This window comes from Megascapheus bottae, chromosome 15 (assembly GCF_031878675.1).
Source record: "Megascapheus bottae isolate mThoBot1 chromosome 15, mThoBot2.hap1, whole genome shotgun sequence".
Lineage (NCBI taxonomy): Eukaryota > Metazoa > Chordata > Mammalia > Rodentia > Geomyidae > Megascapheus > Megascapheus bottae.
The window spans coordinates 45,890,217-45,914,407 of record NC_143523.1 but is presented as its reverse complement, the minus strand read 5'-3'; the positions used below and the strand labels follow the sequence as shown (position 1 = coordinate 45,914,407).

The window sequence follows — 24,191 nt, the reverse complement described above, 5'->3', positions numbered from 1 at the left end:
CAAGCACTCTACCAGTAAGCCATATTCCCAGCCTATTTTTTTGTTGTTTCTCCCATTTTTAATGTGGTCTGATTGTGGGGCTTAAACTTTGGGTCTGGGCACTGTCCCTGAGCTCTTCTGCTCAAGGCTACTGACCTACCCCTTGGCCTGGGCACTGTCCATGAGCTCTTCAGCTGAAGGCTACCTCCCTACCCTTGAGCCACAGCACCACCTCTGGTTTTCTAGTGGTTAATTGGAGATAAGAGTCTCATGGTCGTTAGTGACCAGGCTGGCTTTGAACTGTGATCCTCAGATGTCAGCCACCTGAGTAGCTACGATTACAGGCATAAGCCACCACATCCAGCTTGGTCTGATATATATATTTTTTCCCAGTCGTGGGGCTTGAACTCAGTGCCTGAGCACTGTCCTTGGACTTTTCTCAAGGCTAGAGCTCTACCCTTGAGCCACAGCACCATTTCTAAGTATGTGGTATCAAGGAATCGAACCAGGGCCTTTGTGCTTATTAGTCAAGCATGCTACCACTAGGCCAAACTCCCAGCCCAGTCTGATAATTTTTAAAGTTTAAAAATTGTATGGAGGGCCGGGAGTTTGGCCTAGTGGTTAAAGTGCTTGCCTAGCATGCATGAAGACCCGGGTTCGATTCCTCGGTACCACATACATAGAAAAAAGCCGGAAGTGGTGCTGAGGCTCAAGTGGTAGAGCTCTAGCCTTGAGAAAGTCCAAAGACAGTGCTCAGGCCCTGAGCTCAAGCCCAGGACTGGCAAAAAAAAAAAAAAAAAAAAAATTGTATGGACCAGGGCAAGGAGCATGGCCTAGTGATAGCGTGCTTGCCTAGCATGCACGAAGCCCTGGGTTCAATTCCTTGGTAGCACATATACACAAAAAGCCAGAAATGGTTCTGTGGCTCAAGTGGCAGAGCACTAGCTGAGCAAAAAGTGTTCAAGGACAGTTCCCAGGCCCTCAGTTCAAGCCCCAGGACTGGAAAAAAAAAATTGCATGGACCAAATAAAATGCCTTCAGAAACTCTGGGTCACCAGTTTGTAGGCTTTATTCATGGGGCACCTTGAAGAGGCTATGCACAAAATACACATTCACTGAATTCAGATGACGACAAAAAACTGCACACAAGTAGATTTCCCGATCGGTGGAAAGGAGTTCAACTGCAGGAAAAAAGGTCTTTGTACATCCTAGACAAATCAGGAAGAACATCCGGAATCTGGGGGTCGGTGGAGGAAGTTAGGAAAGAAAGGAGTCCCCCTGTGCTGGTGGCTCACATATGTAAATCCTAGTAACTCTGACATCTGAGGATGGTGGTTCAAAGACCACCATGGTGAGTGTTTGTCTAGCATTGGAGAGGCTGTGGGTTCTATCCTCAACCTCACCAAAAGAAAATAATAAATAAGAACTGTATTTGGAATATAATATCTAATTTCTCTTCAGTGAATTTTATTCAAACAAATCCTAACTTCCATCCAGAATATGATTCCAAAAAGTGTTCTGCCTCATTTTTCCCTTTCAAGAGGGCATGGCAGGGCAAACATCTCCAAAATGCCTCATATAGGTCTCAGAAATGACAGTTCAATCATTGAAAATGCTTGTCCATATTCAATTAAGGTAAGACTTGTTAGGAAATCTCTGTAACAACTTAGTCATTTTGTGAGGAGGTAAGCTCCTGGAATCTCCCAGGGTCTCCTGGAGTGCTTTCATCTTTCCTGCTTCCTAAAGGAAAAAAAAAAGAAAAACGAAAAGTTACAATTCTAAAGTTTTGGCTCATCCAGGCCCAGAGTTGTCACAATGCTCCAAGCACACTAAGGTATTAGCCAATCGATATCCGTTGCTTTCAACCAAAATGATTTGTGATCTACAAATGATGATATGAGCCAAAGCTAATAATATGATTGCTAGCAATTAAGTGGAGGCTGGAAAGCAATATGTCTGCTGTAGCTTCACTCTCTGCAACTACATTTCAGGTCTATCTCAGCAGGAATTTCAGTTTGTCCAAGGATGTGTTTGTTCTGTTTCCCCTATTCATTTCTTCAGCTGGCAAAGCTCTGTACTACAGATGTCAATGCTAGCCTCACTTTATTCATAGTAAAGCAACGTTCGGAAGAGCTTTCAAAACTCCAAGAATCCCTCCATATTGTGTGTGTGTGTGTGTGTGTGTGTGTGTGAATCCCTCCATATTGTGTGTGTGTGTGTGTGTGTGTGTGTGTGTGTGTCCTTAAGCTTTTTTTTTTTGCTTAAAGCTAGCCTCTGGCTTTGGGGCATTAACGGAGATATCGAGTCTCACAGACTTTCCTGCCCAGTGTAGGATCCGACCGCGATCCTCACATCACAGCCTCCTGAGCAGTTGGGATTACAGGCGTGCGTCACCACTCCTCCGCATCCTGGTCCCTAGAAGGGTCCCAGGAGTTGCTACCTGAGCCCTAGAGGCACAATCCAAGAAGTCCTGGATCTCTTTCCTGCACCCGTCGTCGCGGAATTCATTCTTCTTCCAGCAAGCCATCATCACCGACATCTCCGTGACGCAGGTCGCCTCTGGTGGGGAAGAACTGGGGCACTTTGAGTCTCAAGGAAACCTGACTGTCCCAACCCTCCTCCGGTTCCTCTCCGAATGCTCACCGCCCTTCTCCCGGCGCCGGTCCCCGACACGGTTAGCGAGGATGAGGGGCTTGTTAGGCTTCAGTATCGGCTTCCGCTGGTTCCCAATGCGAACCAGGCGGCCCCGGAGACTGGGGGCGGACATTTTGCACCAAGCTCCCGGCAAGCTCCGCGGCGCCGTCTTGCGTGACCCCGCGTGACCCCTCCGGGCTGGGCGGAGTTGGGACGGAGCCTGAGGATGGCGTCATAGGCCTGGGCTCCTCCGGAAGCCCAGCGGGTGAGCGTCGTGCCCTGGAGTCTGGGGATGTGCCGGGCGGAGACTTCCGGGAGAGCAGGCTTGACTTAGGCGAGGGTGGAGGGAACGGAGGGAAACAGAAAGGAGGCTGGCTGTGTTTTGTTTGCGCGGGCCCATGGATGCTGTTCCTGAGAGTTGTTTGCTGTAGGCTAGCGCTCTACCACGTGAGCCACCGGTCTACTTCTAGTTTGGGGGATTCGCTGGAGATGTGTCTCATGGACTTTCCTGCCTGGGCTAGCTTCGAACCTGGATCTTCAACCCTCAGGAGTAGCTAGGATGACAGGCATGAGCCACCAGCGCCCCGCTTAAATTGTATATACTGTGCAAAATGGATTCATTGTGGTATCTGCTTATAATGTACTTAAAATCAAATTCCATTGCTCATAAAAGGTCTTTAAGGCCTGGATGCGGGCTCAGGTGGTGGAGCGCTGAGCAAAGCTCTGAGTCTAAACTCCAGTACCAAAAACAAAGTTAAGGTGTTAACAGCTGTTTGTTTAATAAACCCACAAGAGCTATGTTTTTTTTTCCGACTTTTAGGACGCTGAAAACAGAACAATTAAGTTGCTTTGTTTTCTAACAACTACTACGTTTGCTCCTTTGTGTGGAGGGATTTAAAGGCCTTCCAATCTGTCATCTTCTTAAATCCTTTCACCTGCCTTGTGAGACGACTTGGTAGTATCATTCCTATTTATAGACTTGGACTTCAATTAGGGTGCTTCATAAGACTTAGTTTAGTGTTGGGACTGTTTACAAATGTACTCCATCCAAGATATGGCAGGATTCTGCAAGCATTTCTAGATGAGTTTCCAGAACTGTTTGTGGTAATGGAAGCATAACTCAAGCATGTAGTTCATGACTACATTAGAGGAGCAATATTTATTTGGATGTGTACACTTAAAAGTAATTTATCATAAATAAATTGCTTCCCACCACTGCATACCTATTTTTCTTCCTCAATCTGGCCATACATAGGAGAAAAATCTTCCCTATTGTTTTATTTTTTTCAGAGCACCTGAATTTGTTCTGGTTTTGGCCTTGGTCAGGGCCATACCCACTTTTAAATATAATAAGGTACTGTGAAGAAGGGATCTTTGTGAATCTTGTTGGTTACTCAACCTCCAGTGCCTTGAAAATTAAGTGAACAAAGGTCAACTTTTTTTCCCACAAGTCTCCAATTTTATCTGGGGGTGAGGGGGAGGGGAGAAACACCAGAAGACACTAAGTAAAAAGCAATTTATTATACAAAGTGAAACCTGAGATAGCAACATTTGGAGTCATAAAGGCATCATCCATCTTTTGCACCACCCTTATTGCAACAGCATAAATAAAGACTCAGTATCAGATACTTCTGCCACCACATTCCTGCTCAGAACAGGCTGAGCCCCAAACCGAGAAAATTCACACTGCAGATTCTTTTAATTGGTGAGTACCACTTAACTAGTTCTAGTTCTTTCCCATTTGGAAATATAGCACCTGATTTACCCTGTTCTTTTGTGAATACTGATATGGTGATAGGAAAAAAGGAGAAAGTCTGGGTTTCAGGAATAATCATTCATAAATTGGCCCACTTTGTAAATAAAAGTGCTAAAGAAACACTAATGGTGAGCTGGTCTAGTTAGAAAAGATGAGAAGAAAGGATGATAAAAGGATGATTCTATATCTTTTGTAACTCATTCACCCCTTTTATTGTGCATATTGAAATTTGAGTCACTAATCTAGGCTTAGAGTTGTGCAATATGTATTTTGTACTGTCAGTCAACATCTGCACTGAAATAGATTGCAAGCTTAGACTTCAAGAGCCTTGTGTCTGGCTTGTTTTGTAGGTATCTAGGGTTTGAACTAACGGACTTAAGTACCACTTCAGACATACTCCCAGGTCTTGTTTCCTCAATCCCCAGATAGTCTCCAGCATGCTTGGACCATGATCCTCCCATTTACACTTCCCATCTATCTGGGAATTGGAATGGGGATGGAAGGTATCTCATAAATTATTTACCCTGGCTGGCGTTAAGACATGATTCTCCTGATCTCAGCCTTCTAGTAGCTAGGATTACAGTTTGAGCCACTACACTTTGCTATTGCAGCCCAAGCTGGCTTCAAACTCACCATCCTCCTGCCTAAGATGTGTGTGTGTTGGGGGAGTGTTTTGTTTTTGGCCAGTCCTAGGGCTTGAACTCAGACCCTGGGCACTGTCCTTGAGTTTCTTTTTGCTCGAGGTTAGTGCTCTACCACTTGAGCCACAGCATCACTTCCACCTTTCTCTGGGTATATGGTACTGAATCCAGGGATTTAAACATGCTAGGCAAGCACTCTACCACTAGGCCAAACTCATGGCCCTCAGATGGTTTTTGTTTTTTGCCAGTCCTGGGGCCTGAGCTCTGTCCTTGGGCTTTCTCAAGGCTAGCACTCTACCACTTCAGCCACAGCACCACTTCTGGATTTTTATGTATGTATTACTGAGGATTATACCCAGGTATTCGTGCATGGTAGGCAAGCACTCCACCATTAGGCCAAACTCCCCGGCCTCTCAGATTTATTTTTGAAGGTCTTTTGCAAAAGACTAAATAGGTTAAGCAAACTTTCCATGCTATTATTAAGAATATCTTTTTATTAAGGGAGGGAAAAAACAAAGGATTGGGTATATAGCTTAGAGAAAGAACAAATGCTTAGCATGGATAAGGCTCTGGGTTTCATTCCCAGCACCACAAAAACAAAACATTAAAAAAAAAACCTTAGCAGGCTGGGTGCAGTGGCTCACATCTGTAATCTTAGTTATTTAGGAGGCTGAGATCTGAGGATCACAGTTCAAAGCCAGCCTGGACACTAAAGAACATGAGACTCTTATCTCCAGTTAACTACCAGGAAACCAGAAGTGGTGCTGTGGCTCAAGGGGAGGGTGGTAGCTTGAGTTGAAGAGCTCAGGGACAACACCCAGGCCCAGAGTTCAAGCCCCATTTGACCTAGTGGTAGAGTGCTTACCTAGCATGCACAAAATCCCAGGTTTGATTCCATGGTACCACTTACATAGAAAAAGCTGCAAGTGGTGCTGTGGCTCAAGTGGTAGAGCTCCAGCCTTGAAAAAGCCCAAGGTCAGTGCTCAGGCCCTGAGTTCAAGCCCCAGGACTAGCAAAAAAAAAAATCTTAGCAATGAAATCCAGCCTATATTTTCAGCTTTGTTAGTTGCATCCTTGGAAGTCACAATACTAAGCATGGAAACAGAAATATCCAATAAGCATACATAGCTATATAAATAGGTATATATACATATAGTTATAAATTTACAATTAGATATATCCATAAACTATGGGACTTTTCTAGTGATAATTCATTAATATATTAGAATAAGGCCCAAGGTCTTTCTTTTTCCACTGCCCTTCAAAAACCTCATGATTGTCTTGCTCTTTGGGCTGTATGTTCAAATCATAGCTATAGGCAGTTTGGGCTGCATCCTCAAATCTAACAAAGGTCTTTATTTAGCCAACTACTTATGGCTGCTTAAATCCCTTGCCTCATGTCTTCGAGACAAGGGCCTTGGGTAGGCTCCATCAAAAAAGTGAATCTAGGACCAGGAGTTTGGCCTAGTGGTAGAGTGCTTGCCAAGCCTGCACTAAGACCTGGGGTTTGATTCCTCGGTACCATATACATAGAAAAAAGCCAGGAGTGGTGCTGTGGCTCAAGTGACAGGGTTTTAGCCTTGAGAAAAAAAAAAAAAAAACAAGGACAGTGCTCAGGCCCTCAGCTCAAACCTAGGACTGGCAAAAAACAAAAAAAAAAGTGAATCTACTGGATGTGGAGAAGACAGCACATCACTATTGAGTGAAACAGCCAAGAGTGCAAGGCTGTGAATATCAGAACAAAAAAAGTATATTATACAACTGTAGCCGGGCACTGGTGGCTCATGCCTGCAATCCTATCTACTCTGGAGGCAGAGATCTGAGGATCCAAGTTCAAAGCCAGACTGGGCACGAAAGTCCATAGACTCTTATCTCCAATTAACCACCTGAAAACTGGAAGTGGTGCTGTGGCTCAAGTGGTAGAGTGCTAGTCTGTGCTAAAGAGCTCAGGGACAGTGCCCAGGCCCAAAATTCAAGCCCTAAACCAGCAATAACAAAAATACAATATATGGGCCGGGAATTTGGCCTAGTGGTTGAGTGCTTGCCTAGCACGCACAAAGACCCGGGTTCTTATTCCTTGGTAATACATACATAGAAAAAAGCCGGAAGTAGTGCTGAGGCTCTAGTAGTAGAGCTCTAGCCTTGAGAAAGTCCAAGAACAGTGCTCAGGCTCTGAGCTCAAGCCCAGGACTGGCAAAACAAAAACAACAACAAAAAACAATATATGCACATGCAAGATACTATGGTGAGGGGCCGGGAGTTTGGCCTAGTGGTTAAAGTGTTTGCCTAGTATGCACGAAGACCCGGGTTCGATTCCTCGGTACCACATACATAGAAAAAAACCCAGAAGTGGTGCTGAGACTCAAGTGGTAGAGCTCTAGCCTTGAGAAAGTCCAAGGACAGTGCTCAGGTCCTGAGCTCAAGCCTGGGACTGGCAAAAAAAAAAAAAAAAAAAGATACCATGGTGAAACCCCTTGGAATAATTAATATATAATATTAAAATTAATATACAAAACTAAATCAAGAAAGTAAAACAGTCCTATTGGGAGGCAAATATCAGTGGGAGGGGATGACAGGGTAAGATGCATATGGTTTACATGTATATGTGATAGAACAGTGAAATTACTAAATATAAACAAATTATTTTAAGAATTTGAGTGATGGGATGAGGTTGATAAGATACATTGTATTCATGTATAAAACTATGACAACAACAAAAAAATTTTTTTGTGGGTCATGGGGCTTGAACTCAGCCTAGGTGCTGTCCCTGAGCTCTTCAGCTCAGGGCTAGCGCCCTACCCTTGAGCTAAGCCCCACTTCCCATTTTCTGGATGTTAATTGGAGTTAAGAGCCTCAGGTCCCTTTTTGCCCGGGCTGGCTTTGAACCTAGATCCTGAGTAGCTAGGATTACAGGCATGAGCCACCTCAGCCTGCTCAAAAAGTCTTAATTAAAAATAAAATTTGGGGCCAGGAGTTTAGCCTAGTGATAGAATGCTTGCCTAGCATGCACGAAAACCTGGGTTCAATTCCTCAGTACTGCATACATAGAAAAAAGCCAAAAATGGTGATAGAGCTCTAGCCTTGAGAAAAAGCCCAAGGACAGTGGTCAGGCCCTGAGTTCAAGCCCTTGGACTGGCAAAGAAAATAAAAATTACAAAAATAAAATAAATTTAAGGGACATGAAGATGGCCTAGTGGTAGAATGCTTGCCTAGCCTGCACAAAGCCCCAGGTTAAATTCCTCGGTACCCATACACAAAAAAAGCAGGAAGTGGTGCTGTGGCTCAAGTGGTAGAGCACTAGTCTTGACAAACATCAATGTCAGTGCCCAGACCCTGAGTTCAAGCCCCAGGCCTGGAAAAAAGAAAATTAGAAGCTGGGTGTCAGAGACTCAGGAGGCTGAGCTCTGAGGAAAAGTGCTGAAGAATAATCAGTTAGAGAATAGGAAGTTTTAAGTCTGAACATGGCCCACCTGTCCCACAAATGGAAAAGGATGCAATAAAACAGAGAAGTGCTTTCTGTTTTCCTCTGCCAGTCCTGGGGACTAAACTCAGGGACTGAGCACTGTCCTTGGGCTTTCTCAAGGCTAGAGCCCTACCACTTGGGCTACAGCACCACTTCCAGCTTTTTTCCAAGGAATCGAACCTGGACCTTCAGGCATGCTAGGCACACACTCTTACCACTAGGCCAAATTCCCAGCCCCGAAAAGTGCTTTTTTTAAAAGTCCTTTAAAAGTTCTATTGGACCAGCACCTTGAATCAAATAGGTGTTTCAGAGGTGGCATGCCTCCACTCTCCTGTTAACAAGGCTGAGACCTTAGCTATACATCACTATGATAAAATAGTGTAATCCATTTGTGAAACATTTAACATCCCCAAAACCCCCAATATGTCAAGAAAAGAAATGATAACTGAATCCATAATAAGACAATACCAAGGGCTTATGCAGTGGCTATTCCTTCCATGCCATTAGAGATTTTGATTCCTTTTCATGAAGATCTCATGTAAGTAATCCCAAAACTTCCTCTGCTGTGTTTCGTTGTTGTAGATCATGGCAGTGAGAGCTTCTCCCTGGTCCAGACTTTGCCAGTAATCTTGTAGCCACATCTCTTTCCAGCTGAAATACCAAAATGAGGGGTGGATTATGGAACATGTTTCACTGATGGGTTCTGGCTTTCTCTGCATGGGGCCAAAACATGGTTAAACAGTAATCTCTGGGATTCAGATATTCAGAGCTAGGATAAGGCTTTGCTCTAAAAGAGAGGAAATGAGAAGTAAATCTAGTATTAAGCCAAGTGTAAGGGCCAGGAGTTTGGCTTAGTGGAAAGAGTGCTTGCCTAGCATGCACGAAGACCCTGGTTTGATTCCTTGGTACCACATACACAGGAAAAGCTAGAAGTGGTGCTGTGGCTCAAGTGGCAGAGCACTAGCCCAATGACAGTGCATAGCTACTGTGTTCAAGCCCCAGGCCTAACAAACAAACAAAAAAAGCCAAGTGTGAGCTACAAACTCTTATCATACTGTCCCCACGATGAGTTTAAAGCTTCTCTTGGCCTCCAGCTGTGGAAGGTCAGGGCTAGGTGCAGAAGGGGCCAGATTATGGAAACAGCATTCCTCTGAGGAAAGCAAGGGAGTGTTTAGACAGTTTTTTTGTTTTGTTTTGTTTTGCCAGTCATGAGGCTTGAGCTCAGGGCCTGAGCACTGTCCTTGGACTTTCTCAAGGCTAGAGCTCTACCATTTGAGCCTCAGCAACACTCCTGGCTTTTTGCTATGTATGTGGTACTGAGGAATCGAACCCGGGTCTTCGTGCATGCTAGGCAAGCACTCTACCACTAGGCCAAACTCCCAGCCATGTTTAGACCGTTCTTAGGAGAAGGTACAATGGCATCTAATATCTAGAAAAGGCGTGACTTGGTTATTACCTTAATGTTTTATACTGCCTTATACTTTTCCCTTAGTAAATCAATATGAGTGAAATAAAGATTCTTGTAGGACTCCATTATCAGGACCAAATTGTGTTAGTAGCCTATATAAACAACCCTCTGCTGCCACCAGTTGTCTAAATTGGGCTTTGCAAACCACTGTAGCAGCCTCTCTCCAGTTGAAAGTTTTATGTTATTTTATTTTATTTATTTACAGTCAATGTCAGTCAGTACTGGGGCTTGAACTCAGGGCCTCCTGTTCTTTCTTGTTTGTTGGGTTTTTTTGTTCACACCTGGTGCTCCACCACTTGAACCATGCCTCCAATGTTTTTTGGTTTTTGTTTTGTTTGATTTTGGTTTGGGGTCATGGGGCTTAACTCTAGCCTGGGCGCTGTCCCTAAGCTCTTCAGCTCAAGGCTACCATCCTACCCTTTTCTAGTGATTAATTGGAGATAAGAGTCTCTCAGCTTTGTGTTGCCCGGGCTGCCTTTGAACCATGATCCTCAGATCTCAGCCTTCTGAGTAGCTAGGATTATAGCTACCATGACCAGCATGCCTCCAGTGTTTTTTTGCTGGCTAATTGGAGGTAAGAGTCTCACAGATTTGTCTGTCATGGTTGATTAGGAACTACCAAGATCCTGGGATATCAACCTCCTGAGCAGGCTTCCAGTGTAATCTTGACAGTTTTCCCCCCAAAGTATATCTTGCGCCAAGTGATTTCAACATTACCCCACTCTGCGGGGGGCGATGGCTAAAGCCTGTAATCCTAGGTACTCAGGAGTCTGAGATGTGAGGATCGCAGTTCAAAGCCAGCCCGAACACAAGACTGAGAGACTTTTTTTTTGGGGGGGGGGAGCTAGTCCTGGGGCTTGAACTCTGGGCTTGAGCACTGTCATTGGGCTTTCTCAAGGTTAATGCTCTACCACTTGAGCCACAGCACCACTTCCAGCTTTTTCTATGTATGTGGTACTGAGGAATTGAACCCAAGTCTTTGGGCATGCTAAGCAAGCACTCTACCACTAGGCCAAACTCCCAGCCCCAAGACTGTGAGACTCTTATCTCCAATTAATCACTAGAAAAGGGTAAGGCTTGAGCTGAATAGCTCAGGGACAGTGCCCAGGCCCAGAGTTCAAGCCCCATGACTGACAAAAATAAATAAAAATTGGAAGTAGAGCTGTGGCTCAAGTGGTACAGCACTAGCCTTGAGCAAAAAGCTCAGGGACAACACACAGGCTCTGCATTCAGGACCACTCTCTCCCACATGTGTGCGCGCGTATGCACACACACACACATACACACACACACACACACACAAGTGCACAACTCACTGGGCGTGGTGGCTCATGTCTGTAATCCTAGCTACTCAGGAGGCTGAGATCTGAGGATCAAAATTCAAAGCCAACCCAGGCACAATAGGACCTGAGAATCTTATCTTCAATTAACCTCTAGAAAATGGGAAGTGGGGCTTGGCTCAAGTGTAGGGCAGTAGTAACCTTGAGCTAAAGAGCTCAGGGACAGCGTCCAGGCTGAGTTCAAGCCCCATGACCCCCCCCACACACACAAAAAAAAAATCAGCCAGGTGCCAGTGGCTCATGTGATCATATGCTGCTCAGCAGGTGGAGATCTAAGGATCATGGTTCAAAGCCAGCCTGGGCAGGAAAATCTGTGAAACTCTTTATCTGCAACAAACCACTCAGAGAAGCCCAGAAGTGGTGCTGTGGCTCAAAGTGGTAGAGTACTAGCCTTGAGCAGAAAGGAACAGCACCAAGGCTCTGAGCTCAAGTGCCAGGACTAGCAAAAAAAAAAAAAAACAAAAAAACAAAAAAAAAACCAAAACCTAATAATTATATGTAAGTAAGTAATGCAAATCCTGACAACTACAGAAGAAAAAAAAAACATTCAAAATCTATAAATATAGCTTGGTGGTAAAGTTCTTATCAATTGTGAGGCCCTGGGTTTAAGGACAACATGACTGGAAAACAAAACAGCTCATTTCTCTTCTCCCACCATACTGAGGGTACTCAAATACTAAATAGCCAAATAGATGAGATGATCCTTCCAAAGTCCTGGGACCAACTTTCCTTCATAACCTTCCTGGCACAAGTCCTCTACTCTGGTTCAAACTAACTTTGAACCACTACTGCAAACAGCAAACATTGACAAAATGTGCTGATTTTCCTGTGTATCCTTGAATTATACCTTACATGTTTATTTAGCCTTTTCAATTTTTCTTAATTTTCCACCTACTATTACTATTACTATTAAAGCCCATAGCAGAGTTTCACTTTGTAACCCTGGCTGACCTCAACCTCTGATCCTTCTCCCTCAGCCTCGAGTACTGGAATTACATCAACACCCTGCTCCAACTACTCTTTTTTTTTTCTTATGGGTCGTGGGGCCTGGGCTCTGTCTCAGAGCTCTTCAGCTAAAGGCTCATGCTCCTCCACTTGAGCCACAACACCACTTCCAGTTTCCTGGTGGTTAATTGGAAATAAAGAGTTTCATGGACTTCTGGGCCGGGGCTGGCGTTTTCCAGTGTGAGCTTACCTCAAATTTCCTTCATACCTAGAGCTACTTCCCTGCCCACAATAAGAAAGTAAACAGGTGCCAATGGATCACAACTGTAATCCTATTCGGAAGGCTGAGATCTAAGGATTTAAGTTCGAAGCCAGCCTGGGCAGGAATGTCCATGAGATGCTTATACCCAATTTTCCACCAAAGGAAGTAGAGCTGTGGCTCAAGTGGTAGTATTAGCATTGGGTCCAAAACGTTAGGGACAGCAAGGACCGGTATAAAAAAAGTAAACAACTTGATTTTCCAACTACACAGAACCCCAGTAGCCCCTACCTGTCATTCTCAGGAATGTCTTCCACATTGCCAAAGCCAGGTGTGGGCATTGGACAGTTCATGTGTGAGGGCTGGGCAATGTGAGGCTCGGGGCCAGGGACGTCCCCAGGAGAGGCGCTGTGTGCTTTCTCACTGTCCAACCGGGCCAGTTCATGGTCACAGACGAAGCACTCGAAGCCATTGAGGTAGTTGGGCAGCAGAGGGTCGTTCACGCCCCACTCCCGGCGCTTCAGGCTATCCAGAAGGAACTGGTTGGTGATACCCCCGGGTTGCTTGTACTCCAGGAATTTCATATACTCCTCATCGTTTTGGTCCAGAAAGTCAATAAATTCTGCCAGCTTCTGGGGAGACTCGAAATCATCAATCAGTATGATGGAGTGATTGTTGGGCATCCAGTCCCTCACGGAGGGGGAGCCGCGGTACACGGGCACGGCACCCAGGTGCATGGGGCGCCACAGTTTCTCTGTCATGTAGTCATTGCAGATGGCATTTTCCAGGGCCAGGTGGAACTTATAGCGGGACAAGAAGGCCAAGAGCTCCGGATCCTCGGTGGTGGCCGTGGCTGTGTCCTGCAAGCGCGCGGTGGGCAGCTCCCGATTCTGCAGGCACTTCCCATACGAGTCCACCTGCGCGGGCAGAGCAGCGCTGTCAGCATGGCCACCCCAGGATTGGGGTTCCGCCCCGCCTCCCCCCACCCCCGCTGCCCTCACCCACCGGGATGTAGCGCATGAGCTCGCGCACATAGCGGTCCCGGTCGGCGGGCACGTCACAGTGGGACTGCAAGTAGAGCAGCGGCGCGTAGCCACGGCGGCGCCACTCTGCGCGCTCCCGGAGCGGCGGCGGCGCGCGGCGCAGGTAGGCGGCCCCGGGCAGCCACTGCAGCGGCAGCGGGTAGTCCGAGTGGCGGCTGAAGGTGGCGGTAAGATTGAAGAGACGGATGCCTGGGCCGTGGCTCAGCAGGAAGTTGTTGAGGGGCGACTCCTCGTGCAGGAGTGCCCAGCTCTGGTGGGCCAGGCGTGGCAGCGGCGCCTCGGATGCGCGGAAGTCGGTGCCGTAGAAGAGCAATGCGCGGGTCTGCGGGTGCCCCCGCACGCGACGGTCCCGGGACGCCACGCACGCCCCACGCGCGCACTCGATACGCTCCGAGTCTCCCGGAAAGTGGGGAAACAGCCCGGGGCTCCACCACAGAAGCACCGGCAGGTCCACCGCCTCCTCCCTCCCCGCTTGCGGGGTCTCGGGGCTGTGCGCCACCCCCACTGCGCCCAGCGCCGAGGGCGGCCGGAAAACCGCACCATCCCACGGTTCCGCCCACTCCGCCTCCTCACCCTCCCCCGGCACCACGGACCCAGAGCCCACTGCACACGCACTGAGCAACCCCAGGGCGGCCATCAGGGCCCCGGCACCACCGGCCGCCATGTCCACTGCTGCAACCGGGGCTGTTCGGACAGCACAAGACCCCGCCCCACGGCAGCCTACGACGCACGGGAACGCGGCGCATGCGCCACCTCCCAGCCGGAAAAGTTGAACTGAGGAGACATCGCAGTAAAGATAAGGCTACTGGTTACATCTTATTTTATTTCTTTACAAATTAAAGATGCATTGAAAAATAAACCAATGAAGAGAAATGAGAGGTCTGGAGCAGAGGCATCCCAGGCTGGGAGCAGGCAAGCCTGGCCATCAGTCCTAGCCCTTGTCCTGCTCCAGCCAGTTGGGGATAGAAGATAACTGTCAGCCTCTCAGTCATCACCAAGTGGTGTCCCAGCACAAGAGGACAGGGCTCCAGCCATCTCTGTCTCCCCAACAACCCCCAACTTGAAGAAGCGGTGTTTCCAGTGGGAGCTGAGTGGGATGTGAACTGGCTCTGTGAGGTATTGCAAGTTGATGATCAGGCTCCCTACAGAACCATCCAGTGTTGGGGCTTCTCCAGCTCAAGAGGGGGCTGGCACCTCTCTGGGGTATTAGTATACTCTGCAATTCAGTTCCCAGCTCATTCCTGACAAGGTACTTCTCTCCAGAGTGATCTCCAATCATTGCAGGAAGAGTGCACACATAGTGGAAGCAGCGAGAGAAAACTTATCAACCATCCCCAGTGACTACTTGGCTGCTGACCTCAGGCCCCAAAAGGACCAAAATCATTTCTCTCCACCAGAGTCTGTTCCCAGCTCTTGTGCACCTGTATGTTTTGTCCCTAATATAGGAAGTTGTTGAGCTTAATCCACCACCTTCTGTAGTAACCCTGGGATCTCCACTCTTTCCCGTGCCCACTCCTCTTGGAGGCTGGTCCACAGGGACACAATATTGCCAGTATCCGGATGCCTCCAAACCCCCAACACTGAGTCATATACAGTGAACTGAGAAACTACATTCATTACAACAGGATTAGCAGGAAAAGGAGGGTAGAGTGATAGGACAGGGACACCTTCCATCAGCAGGACATGACAGAATGGAAGCATACTTGAGCCCAGAAAGGTGTCTCCTTATATCTCCCCCTCCCTCCACAGAGACTGAGGTCAGCATATATAACTTATCAGATATGGAACTACCCAATTCCTCTGCCATCCTGGGGTACTTTCTGGAAGCTGGCCTGGGACCCTATGTTACCCACTTGTTTTAGCTCAGTAGCTGCCGAATTTCCTTGTGCATATGACAGAGAAAGTCCACATAGGATGCTCCCCCATTCATACTCTTGTCTTCCACCAGGAAGTGTTTGAACAGCATCTCCAGCTTGTCTTCTTGCTTCACCACGATCAACTATGGCAAGAATGCAGTCATGAGGCGAGACCAAAGAAAATGAGCAGAAACCCCATGACCCAGTCACTCAGTTCACTCTCCACCCCCTTCCAGGTGAGAACTTGACAAGGCAAGTGATCTAGGGTTTAGATCCGTGTTACCTTCATGTACCGAGATCTCTGTGCCCTTAAGCTATCAATGAGGCCTCGAATCTTCTTAGACAGTGGATTATCCAGAATTGGCAGAATACTCTGGAACATAAAATTCATTCATCCTGATAATAAAGTACTCTGAGCTCAATCAAGAAGAGGCTGCACAGATTCATGCATCATCTGAAACAAGCATGCAAAGGATGACAACACCCCACCCCCACACTGCTAAATTGTCTCCTAATATGTAAAGGGACCAGTACGCTAATTTTATTGATTCCAACTCATATCACACAATATGCTCTCACATTCATATTCTCCTTGACTCCCTACCCTTACCAAGCCACTGGTGATCTGACTGAAGGAGGAGACGTTGAAAAGGCTCTGGACAACACCCTGTTGAACACTTGCTCCAACCCAGAGGAAGAGGTTGAGTCCATTCTCCAGCAAATATATGTCACCACTGCTTAGCCTTTCTTCAGATGCTCGAACTGCTGGGGGTTCAGCAGTGTTCTCAATAGGAGACTTTGTCTAGGCCAAAACAAGGGGGTAAAATGTTACCAAGGACCAGAAGACACAACTGCCCATCCCCAATCACTACCCTTTCTTGGGGTCTCAGTAACTCTTACTATAAAATGTACTTAAAAGCAAATTCTTTTATGTTGGTGGTGGTGGTAGTGTTTGTTTCTGCTCTTGGTTTTCTGGTTTGTTGTTGTTGCTGTTCCTTTTTAGGAGGAATTGAGGAGGTACAGAAAGGAAGGGAGAAGCTGGGCACTGGTGGTTCCCACGGATAATCCTAGCTACTCAGGAGGCTAAGATATGAGGATTGCAGTTCAAAGTCAGCCAGGACAGGGAAGTCCATGAGATTCTTATCTCTAATTAACCACCAAAAAACCAGAAGTGGCACTATGGCTCCAAGTGGTAGAGGGCTAGCCTTGAGTAAAAAAGAGTTCAAGGGGGCTGGGAGTTTGGCCTAGTGGTAGAGTGTTTGCCTAGCATGAACAAAGACCAGGGTTCGATTCCTCGGTACCACATACATAGAAAAAAAGCTGGAAGTGGTACTGAGGCTCAAGTGGTAGAGTGCTAAGCCTTGAGAAAGTCCAAGGACAGTGCTCAGACCCTGAGCCCAAGCCCAGGACTGGCAAAAAAAAAAAAGTTCAAGGACAGCACCAAGGCCTTAAGTTCAAGCCATACACCCACAAAGAAAAAATGTGAAGGAAGAAGAGTGAGCAAATGCAATCATGGTATTCAGTTTGTACAATGTGGAAAATGAACCATGAGAGTTATGGACAGGAGGAGTAAACTAGGAGAATTCAAAAGAAGGGGTGATATTGTCCAAAAAAAGAAATGTACTAATTACCTGTTTTGAAATGGTAACCACTCTTTACATACCTTAATAATAAATATAAAATTATATTTAAAGACAAAACAAATTCCTTTGTGTCAAATACAGGTTTTAACCCTCCTTCATCCTAAGAGACCCTCTTCTCAATTCAGTCTCTACTCCAACCCTTAATCGCACCAGTGGTAGGAGCCGAGGGTAGAAGAAGACATTGGTTTCAGCCACATCCATGGAAGTAACTAGCTGGCGGACGTAGGCACGGTCATCCGTAGTAACTTCAGCCCCAGGCTGCAGGATATCACTCTTCAACACACAGTTCAGGTAAACCGGGAGTAGCTTCATGCACTCAGGAAGGATCAGCTGAGGGATTTATTCAAATAAAAATAAGAAGTCTCTTCCAAATCCAAAACTCTGTCCCAACAGTCTGTACACTAAGGTGCATTTCCTACCTGTCCTGCAGAGGAGGGACTGGCACAGTTCTTTCTGTAACAGGCCAAGATCTGAGCACACTGGGTGATGAGAGTGTCACGTACGGTCTTCACTGGGTTATTCAGGACACCTCGGTATGCTGGATAGGAAGGGACATCGCAGTCACTGGCCAGCTACCAGGTACACATGCCTTCCCATGATCACACCTACCCAGGAGTGCTCACTCACTCACCATTTTGGACCTTTCTCTAGGCCCCAATCCTACCCTACCTTGCCTCTATCCTTACCAAACTTGGCCATGTAGTTGATGAGTGTGTCAGTCTCACAGTTCCGATACAGATCAGCCAGTTGGGTGCAGCAGTTCAGGGCCAAGTTGTGGATACGGAGTCGACGCTGTCCTGCACAGCTGGTATAAAGCAGGGCACACTAGAGGAAGGGAGAAAGCGGGGACTTATAACCTTGTCCCTCTCACCTGTTCCTCATCCACATCCAGAATATCACCCAGCACTTCCTCCCCAGTCTCTATCTTCCGCCTCCCACCTGCAGGAGGGCCCCGCTCTCTTCATTGAGCCGATCATCATGCTTGAACTCCACTGTCACCGTCTTGTCCCCATCCAGCCCTGCCAGCTCCACATCTGTTGTATTGCTCATATAGAAAGCGCCAAAAAAATCTACAGCACGGATACCTGAGGCCATAGAGACAGGGTGAGGGCTTAACTTGTAACAGATGCCACTTGCCTCCCTCTCAGATTGAGCCCCCAACCTATTTCTCCAACCAGGACTGACCAGTGCTTGTCCGGACTCGCATAACAGCATCAAAGCCAACAACCTTCTGCACATCACGACGTAAGTCACTCAGAAATCGTTCTTGGTCATTCTCCACCTATAAACACCCCCAGGCCCACAGTCACATTACTGAGCACATAGTTTACCCTGCAGCCAGACCCCTGCACTCATGCTACTTCTCAAGCCTGTTTAGTCATAGTAGTAACAGTGACGATGCTAATCATGCTGATGATGACGAGGATAACTTTTCAGCACTTAATACTGGTCAGGTACCATATAGAATACTTTGTGTATATTATTTATATAGGCAAGGCCTAGTAAGCATTAAAGCTCCATTTTGTAGATGAAAGAATGATGGAGGGAGAAATTAAGTCATTTATCCTAACCCAGTAAGTACAAGGGGTACAGATGCCCTTTAAGGCCCATGCTCCTAACCATTACACCTTTGGGGCTCACTTCACCACACAGTTCTTAGTTATGGATGAGTGACTAAAAGGCCACTCAGTGTATGAATACATTCCCATCCCTGCTGCCATGTGCCACCCAGAGTCCTACACCATACCTGAAAGCAAGCATATTTGTAGATGGAGCCACCAGTGAGCTGGGGCACAACAGAGAGCGTGGCCACATCCACATATTGGTTAGGAAAGAGGAAAAGGTCTACACAGCAGCCTTGGGCTACGCAGTCTTTGGCCAGAGACTGATAGGCACCTGTCTGGGGCTGGAACAGAGTCTGGGAAGAAGCAGAAGAAATGTTTACATATCTTGACACTGCTCTATTTGAGAACTGCTTATGTCATATGGGATACTAAAATACTTAGAAGACTACAGATCTACTGATGGGACTTTGAATAATAACAGAAAATTCTTTTTGTTGGTCATGGGGCTTGAACTCAGGGCTTAGATGCTGTCCTTGAGCTCTTTCACTCAAGGTTAGCGATCTACCACTTCCAGCCACAGCTCTATTTCCAGTTTTCTGGTGGTTAAGTGGAGATCAGAGTCTCACAGACTTTCCTGCCTGGGATGGCTTCAAACCATGATCCTCAGATTTCAGCCTTCCCAGTAGCTGGTATTATAGGCATGAGCCACCAACTGCCCGGCTTTAGAAAATTCTTAAAAAAAAAAAAAAAAAAGCCACTCAATCTTTGGACTGAGATGGGCTAGGAGAGATGTGGGAATAGTGGAGCAGGTTGGCAGCCACAGAATGTCATTCAGTCCCTTTTGAAAATCTAAGGGTAGACACTAGAAAGTCAGCACTTTTCTATTACAGAGCAATGGGAAATTCTCCCCCAACCTTCCAGTCCCATACCTTCTCCTTGTCTGTGTTGATCAGCTTTCTGTCATCTCTGTTCTTTAGCTTCCCTGGGGCTTCTGCAATAGGCAGGGATGTGTGGAAAAGAAACAGCTTCCCTGCACACTCAGCAGCCTAGGAAAAAAGATAGGACTACTTGTTCATCCTTTCCATTATTCATCCATTATTCATTCACTTCTCTCTTTGTCAATTATTAAGCACCAACTATGTCAGACAGACTAGTTTACTGGGCACGTAGCAATCACTGAAGAAATGGAGGATATTTTCAAGGGGGTATGATGGTGAGAAAAAAGCAAGGCAGAGATTAGGTTATCAGGGACTCCAACCTTACCTTCAGAGCCTCCATCCCAGCCTGGATAACTGGGGCAAATACTGTCTCTGTCTCTCTTGTATCTGCAAACATTTCTGGAATTTGATCCAGTAAGCTGAAGAGGGAAGTAATAGGAGACAACCAAAATTACCAACAACATTTCAACTGCCCTAGTCCTCGATTCCCTGAAGAGTTATCTGGCTCCTACACTCTGAAAACTCGTGAGCTACAGCTCCTGTCCATCTACTACCCCTCTGTACCACTTCCTGGCTATCTACCATTGTATTCTCCCCACCACCCCACTCTTACCTGGTGATAACTGCCCGAGACTCATTGATGTTGACCAAGAAGCCATCCAGCAGTGGCACAAACATGTCAGCCACATCAGATACAACCATCATCTGTGGTTGGGCCAATGAGCTCTTTACATTGTAGAAATGAAGCACCTTATTGTAGGTGACAAAGCCAACTCGGATTGCTGACTCTTCTGCTCCGCCCTCCCTGTGGCAAGTGACATTATTATAGAAATTGGCCACCTCCACCCACCACCCACAGCTTCGTGACACCAGCAGACTTCACCTGCTTGGTCAACCCAGACACCCTACCATTAACCAGAGGAAGCACCTCAGTTATTACTCTCACCTAGGTAAGTAATCTAACAGTGACTTGAGCTCCTCACAGAGGAGCTTAACAAGGCCAGTCCTAATGGCGTTGTAAGAGACATCGATCATGAAGATGAAGGCAGGCGGGCTGGGAAACTTATTGTTCTGCAGAGGAAGGAGACATTGGAGGCAAAGGAAAATGGTAAGCAGGCCAGCTGGCTAGAGGCAGTCAATACTGAAGGGGACAAAGCGGGTAGGGAAGAGGCGTGGAGTGGTGATACCAGCAATTTCTAGCTGCCTCATCATCCTCCACCCACCGTTCCTTCCCTGTTACCTTCTCTCACCTTGCAGTAATCTACAGTGGCCAAGAATTCATAAGAGCCCATGGATAGCTCAGGACGGTCATAAGTATCCACACGCTTGCCAGTATGATCCAGATGTTGAAAATACTGGGGGGGAACTGTGGGGAGTATACAGTACGTTACTCAAGGGTTCAATCTCAAGTTTTACATGTCTGGTTCTATCTGACCTGTCTTCACTCTACTGTCCTATGTCCCCATATGTACCCTATTTCACCAATTCCTGAAAATCAGACCCCATTTATCTAATTAGAAAGAAAAAGAACAGTGAAGATTCAATCAAGACTTCCCCCCTGAATCCCAGCCTCTGTGACCATACCATCATTGATACAACTGCAAAAGCAGCACTGGAAGCGCCTCCCTCCCTCAACAAACTGCATGAAAGGGCACATATATGCTTTGCAGCGATTGCAGCGCAGAGGGCCGGATTCCCCATGGTCCACAAGATATGGCGAAGCCTGTAGAACAAAGGAAAGGGGCTCAGACATAGAAGGAATCTATGGCCCACTGATGGAGACAAGGATTGGCTCAGATATTTTGTCTATGGAAGGAGTACAGTGAAAATGTTCCTAAAAGTATAAATGCCACAGTTCCAAGGATTATCTAGGATTCTTGCTTCTGACTCTGTCTTCAAATTCCCTCTGCTTCAACCTAGGGACCGTGACTCTTGCTTTCTTCCTTATATATGACACTTAGAATTCTACTGATACCTACTCTGTCCTAGGCAGATGTCACTCTACATATAAAAGACCAAATTTCAACCATTCCCACTGGAACCCGGAAAAAGAACATGTGCACATTATAGAAGTAAAGCACCTTATTGTAGGTGAAAAAGCCAATGTGGATTGCTGACTCTTCTGCCCTGCCCTCACAGTAGAAGGTAAGGTGACATTGCTGCAGAAACTGGCCACTTTCACCACCTAACTTCATGACAACAGCAGATTTTACTTGCTTGGTCAATCTGGATACCTCATCACTAACCAAAGGAAGCACCTCAGCTCAATATCTCTCACCCAGGATAGGGAGACTTTTTGTTTTGTTTGAGAAAAGATCTCACCAGATAACCCAAGATAACCTCAAACTCTGTGTCCTCTGTGTAGTACAGGCTGACCTCGAATTCATGATCTTCCTCACTTAAGTCTCCCAAGTGGAGAGACTAAACCCAGCTTTACAGAAGTCTTATCTTAAGCACATGGGGTAACCTTCCAAGGGTATAAGAGCAGCTTTAAAAAGCTCTTTCTCTCTTTTTTTTATGTTGGTTTCAGGTACCTAAAGCAGGTGATGACAGAATACTAGATCGGATTGTACCTTTTTTCTTATATGCTATGCCACTATACCTACTCAACCTGGATGACAGGTCAGCCTATAAGGAAAAAAATGATAAACTAATGAGCTGTTTCTATAACCTGCTGTCTTCACCCTATAAGTTGGTCCTGATTTTTTTTCTTTTTTGGTCAGTTGTGGGGCTTGAACTTTGGGCCTGGGTACTGTCCTGAAGCTCTTCAGCTCAAGGTGACCACCCTACCCCGATCCACAGAGCCACTTCCCATTTTCTAGAGGTTAACTATAGAGTCTCATGTTCTTGTTCTTTTGTGTCTGGGCTGGCTTTGAACCACGATCCTCAGACCTGAGCTTCCTGAGTAGCTAGGATTATAGGCGTGAGCCACCTTGCCCAGCTCCTTTTATTTATTTTTTTAATGACAGTACCAGAGCTTAAACTCAGGGCCTCATTTTCTTTCCTTTTTTTTTTTTTTTTTAAGGTTCAAGACTGAGACTCAAACTTGGTAACTGATGCCTTCACTCATTAGCTAGCACTCTCCTAACTGGGCCTTGCTTCTAACCTTTCCCCTGGCTTTTTTGCTCAAGGTTGGTGCCCTACCACTTGAGCCATACTTCCATTTCTAGCTTTTTGCTGAGTAATGAAGAATCCCAAGAATTTGTTTTCCTAGGCTTGTTTCAAACTGATCCTGAGATCTCAGATGCCTGAATACCTAGGATTATCAGTCTGAGCCACCTGGAAAAGTCTGGAGATCCGGCTTCTTTTCATATGATTCATTTTTCTCCTATGAATCCTGGCACCATGTAGCAAATTTCTTGTGGGCATTTGCTTTTATCCTTGCCATTCCCTTCAGGGATGGAACCTAAGGAAGAAAGCTACTAAAAACACAACCCCAGAGGCCGGGAGTTTGGCCTAGTGGTAGAGTGCTAGCATGCACGAAGACCTGGGTTCCATTCCTTGGTAACATGTACATAAAAAAAGTCAGAAGTGGTGCTGAGGCTCAAGTGGTAGAGCTTTAGCCTTGAGAAAGTCCAAGGACAGTGCTCAAGCCTTGAGTTCAAGGACTGGCAAAAAAAAAACAAAAAAAAAAAAAACCATAACCCCACAAAATGTCTTTTAACATACCAGAAAGAATCACACCCAGAAGAGCCTTATTCCTCACCACCCCTTCCTTTCATTATATTCTACTCCTTGTCTGACTTACCTCCTCTGTGGGAAGACTTGCCAGTGGCTTGATGACAGCTGCCAGGGGCACCTGAGCCTGCTTAGCCATGTCAGATGTACAAGGTATATTATAGGATGTGCATCGGATGTATCGGGGACTTGCATTACCTGAAGAAGAGGCAGAAGACCTGAGTCAGGTCACTCAATCTCTCTGGATACCAGCTCTCTATTGGAGATTAGGAGTTGTTAAGGGAACTGGTCTCTGGTTAAAGACTGACCAAGACAGCCGCATTCATAGCTGATAACCTTAAGGAAGAAGTCCCCACAGGGCAACATTAATATTCTCCTCACCTTGGTCTTTCACCAGGAAATTGGTGGTAACTAAGGGTGGCACCTGGCCCCTCACACCAGTAACAAATGGCTCTGAACCCCGGTTGTTCCTGTCATCTTCAATGACCTGAATCTGTGGGGAAGAAGTGAAATGAGTGAGGGGACAGAAGAAAAAGAAGTGCCAGGTCCCAAAGGGCTAGGAGAAAGACAGGCTAGAGCTGCAGCACAGAAACTAACAATTTGCCAAAGAACACCTTACTCACAAAGCCTGCTCTCCTTCTGGAGACCAAATCTAATGCCACAATATTAAGCTTCTACTCTATAGCCAGCAGCATGATGCTGGGCAGGCCATACTGAGAATGGGCTTCTTGATGAAACCCTCTGACTCCAAGTCAGTGATGAGCACTTTCTTCTTCCTCTCAATCTATGAAAACTGCTCACTGACCATGAGACATGACTAGCTCCCATTTCCCTTCCCCATCTAGCCTTCTCCTCCTCCCCCCAAGAGACACTGAATCAGAGCAGGAAAAGAGACAATTACCATGTAAAAATGAATCTTCCTGAAATGGCTCTATACTCAATGACATTAACAAGGAACATGTGAGGAGAGAATTAAACAGCCA

General features: G+C 46.4%; 3 protein-coding genes and 1 long non-coding RNA gene across 4 annotated transcripts in view; 1 reads left to right on the top strand and 3 right to left on the bottom strand.

Moving 5' to 3' along the window:
• Positions 1-1,030: 1,030 nt before the first annotated feature.
• Positions 1,031-2,768, bottom strand: Chchd1 (coiled-coil-helix-coiled-coil-helix domain containing 1). Its single transcript, XM_090346568.1, has 3 exons — positions 2,623-2,768; positions 2,420-2,538; positions 1,031-1,719 (listed from the first exon to the last, which is right to left on the bottom strand). Exons 1-3 carry the CDS (start codon positions 2,744-2,746, stop codon positions 1,606-1,608), a joined length of 357 nt encoding a protein of 118 aa, XP_090202694.1. The 5' UTR covers positions 2,747-2,768; the 3' UTR covers positions 1,031-1,605.
• On the bottom strand, positions 1,638-14,225 carry Pofut4 (protein O-fucosyltransferase 4). Its single transcript, XM_090346567.1, has 4 exons — positions 13,491-14,225; positions 12,777-13,402; positions 8,942-9,124; positions 1,638-1,719 (listed from the first exon to the last, which is right to left on the bottom strand). Exons 1-3 carry the CDS (start codon positions 14,190-14,192, stop codon positions 8,977-8,979), a joined length of 1,476 nt encoding a protein of 491 aa, XP_090202693.1. The 5' UTR covers positions 14,193-14,225; the 3' UTR covers positions 1,638-1,719; positions 8,942-8,976.
• A 106-nt stretch (positions 14,226-14,331) lies between these two features.
• Sec24c (SEC24 homolog C, COPII component) overlaps positions 14,332-24,191 on the bottom strand; it is a 25,537-nt gene continuing 15,677 nt past the window's right edge. Inside the window, exons 8-24 of the mRNA XM_090346569.1 lie at positions 23,590-23,701; positions 23,279-23,406; positions 21,115-21,253; positions 20,781-20,896; positions 20,477-20,601; positions 20,144-20,335; positions 19,856-19,949; positions 19,522-19,638; positions 18,775-18,945; positions 18,213-18,309; positions 17,967-18,112; positions 17,714-17,852; positions 17,447-17,565; positions 17,178-17,357; positions 15,995-16,186; positions 15,668-15,757; positions 14,332-15,527 (exon numbers count right to left, since the gene is read on the bottom strand). Of these exons, the coding sequence (XP_090202695.1) occupies positions 15,387-15,527; positions 15,668-15,757; positions 15,995-16,186; positions 17,178-17,357; positions 17,447-17,565; positions 17,714-17,852; positions 17,967-18,112; positions 18,213-18,309; positions 18,775-18,945; positions 19,522-19,638; positions 19,856-19,949; positions 20,144-20,335; positions 20,477-20,601; positions 20,781-20,896; positions 21,115-21,253; positions 23,279-23,406; positions 23,590-23,701 (2,298 nt within the window). The 3' untranslated portion in view covers positions 14,332-15,386. The remainder of the gene's footprint in view (positions 15,528-15,667; positions 15,758-15,994; positions 16,187-17,177; positions 17,358-17,446; positions 17,566-17,713; positions 17,853-17,966; positions 18,113-18,212; positions 18,310-18,774; positions 18,946-19,521; positions 19,639-19,855; positions 19,950-20,143; positions 20,336-20,476; positions 20,602-20,780; positions 20,897-21,114; positions 21,254-23,278; positions 23,407-23,589; positions 23,702-24,191) is intronic.
• LOC150054290 (uncharacterized) lies at positions 15,523-18,283 on the top strand. Its single transcript, XR_016537847.1, has 3 exons — positions 15,523-15,620; positions 17,109-17,318; positions 18,206-18,283. It is a non-coding gene; the product is annotated as an uncharacterized LOC150054290 (long non-coding RNA).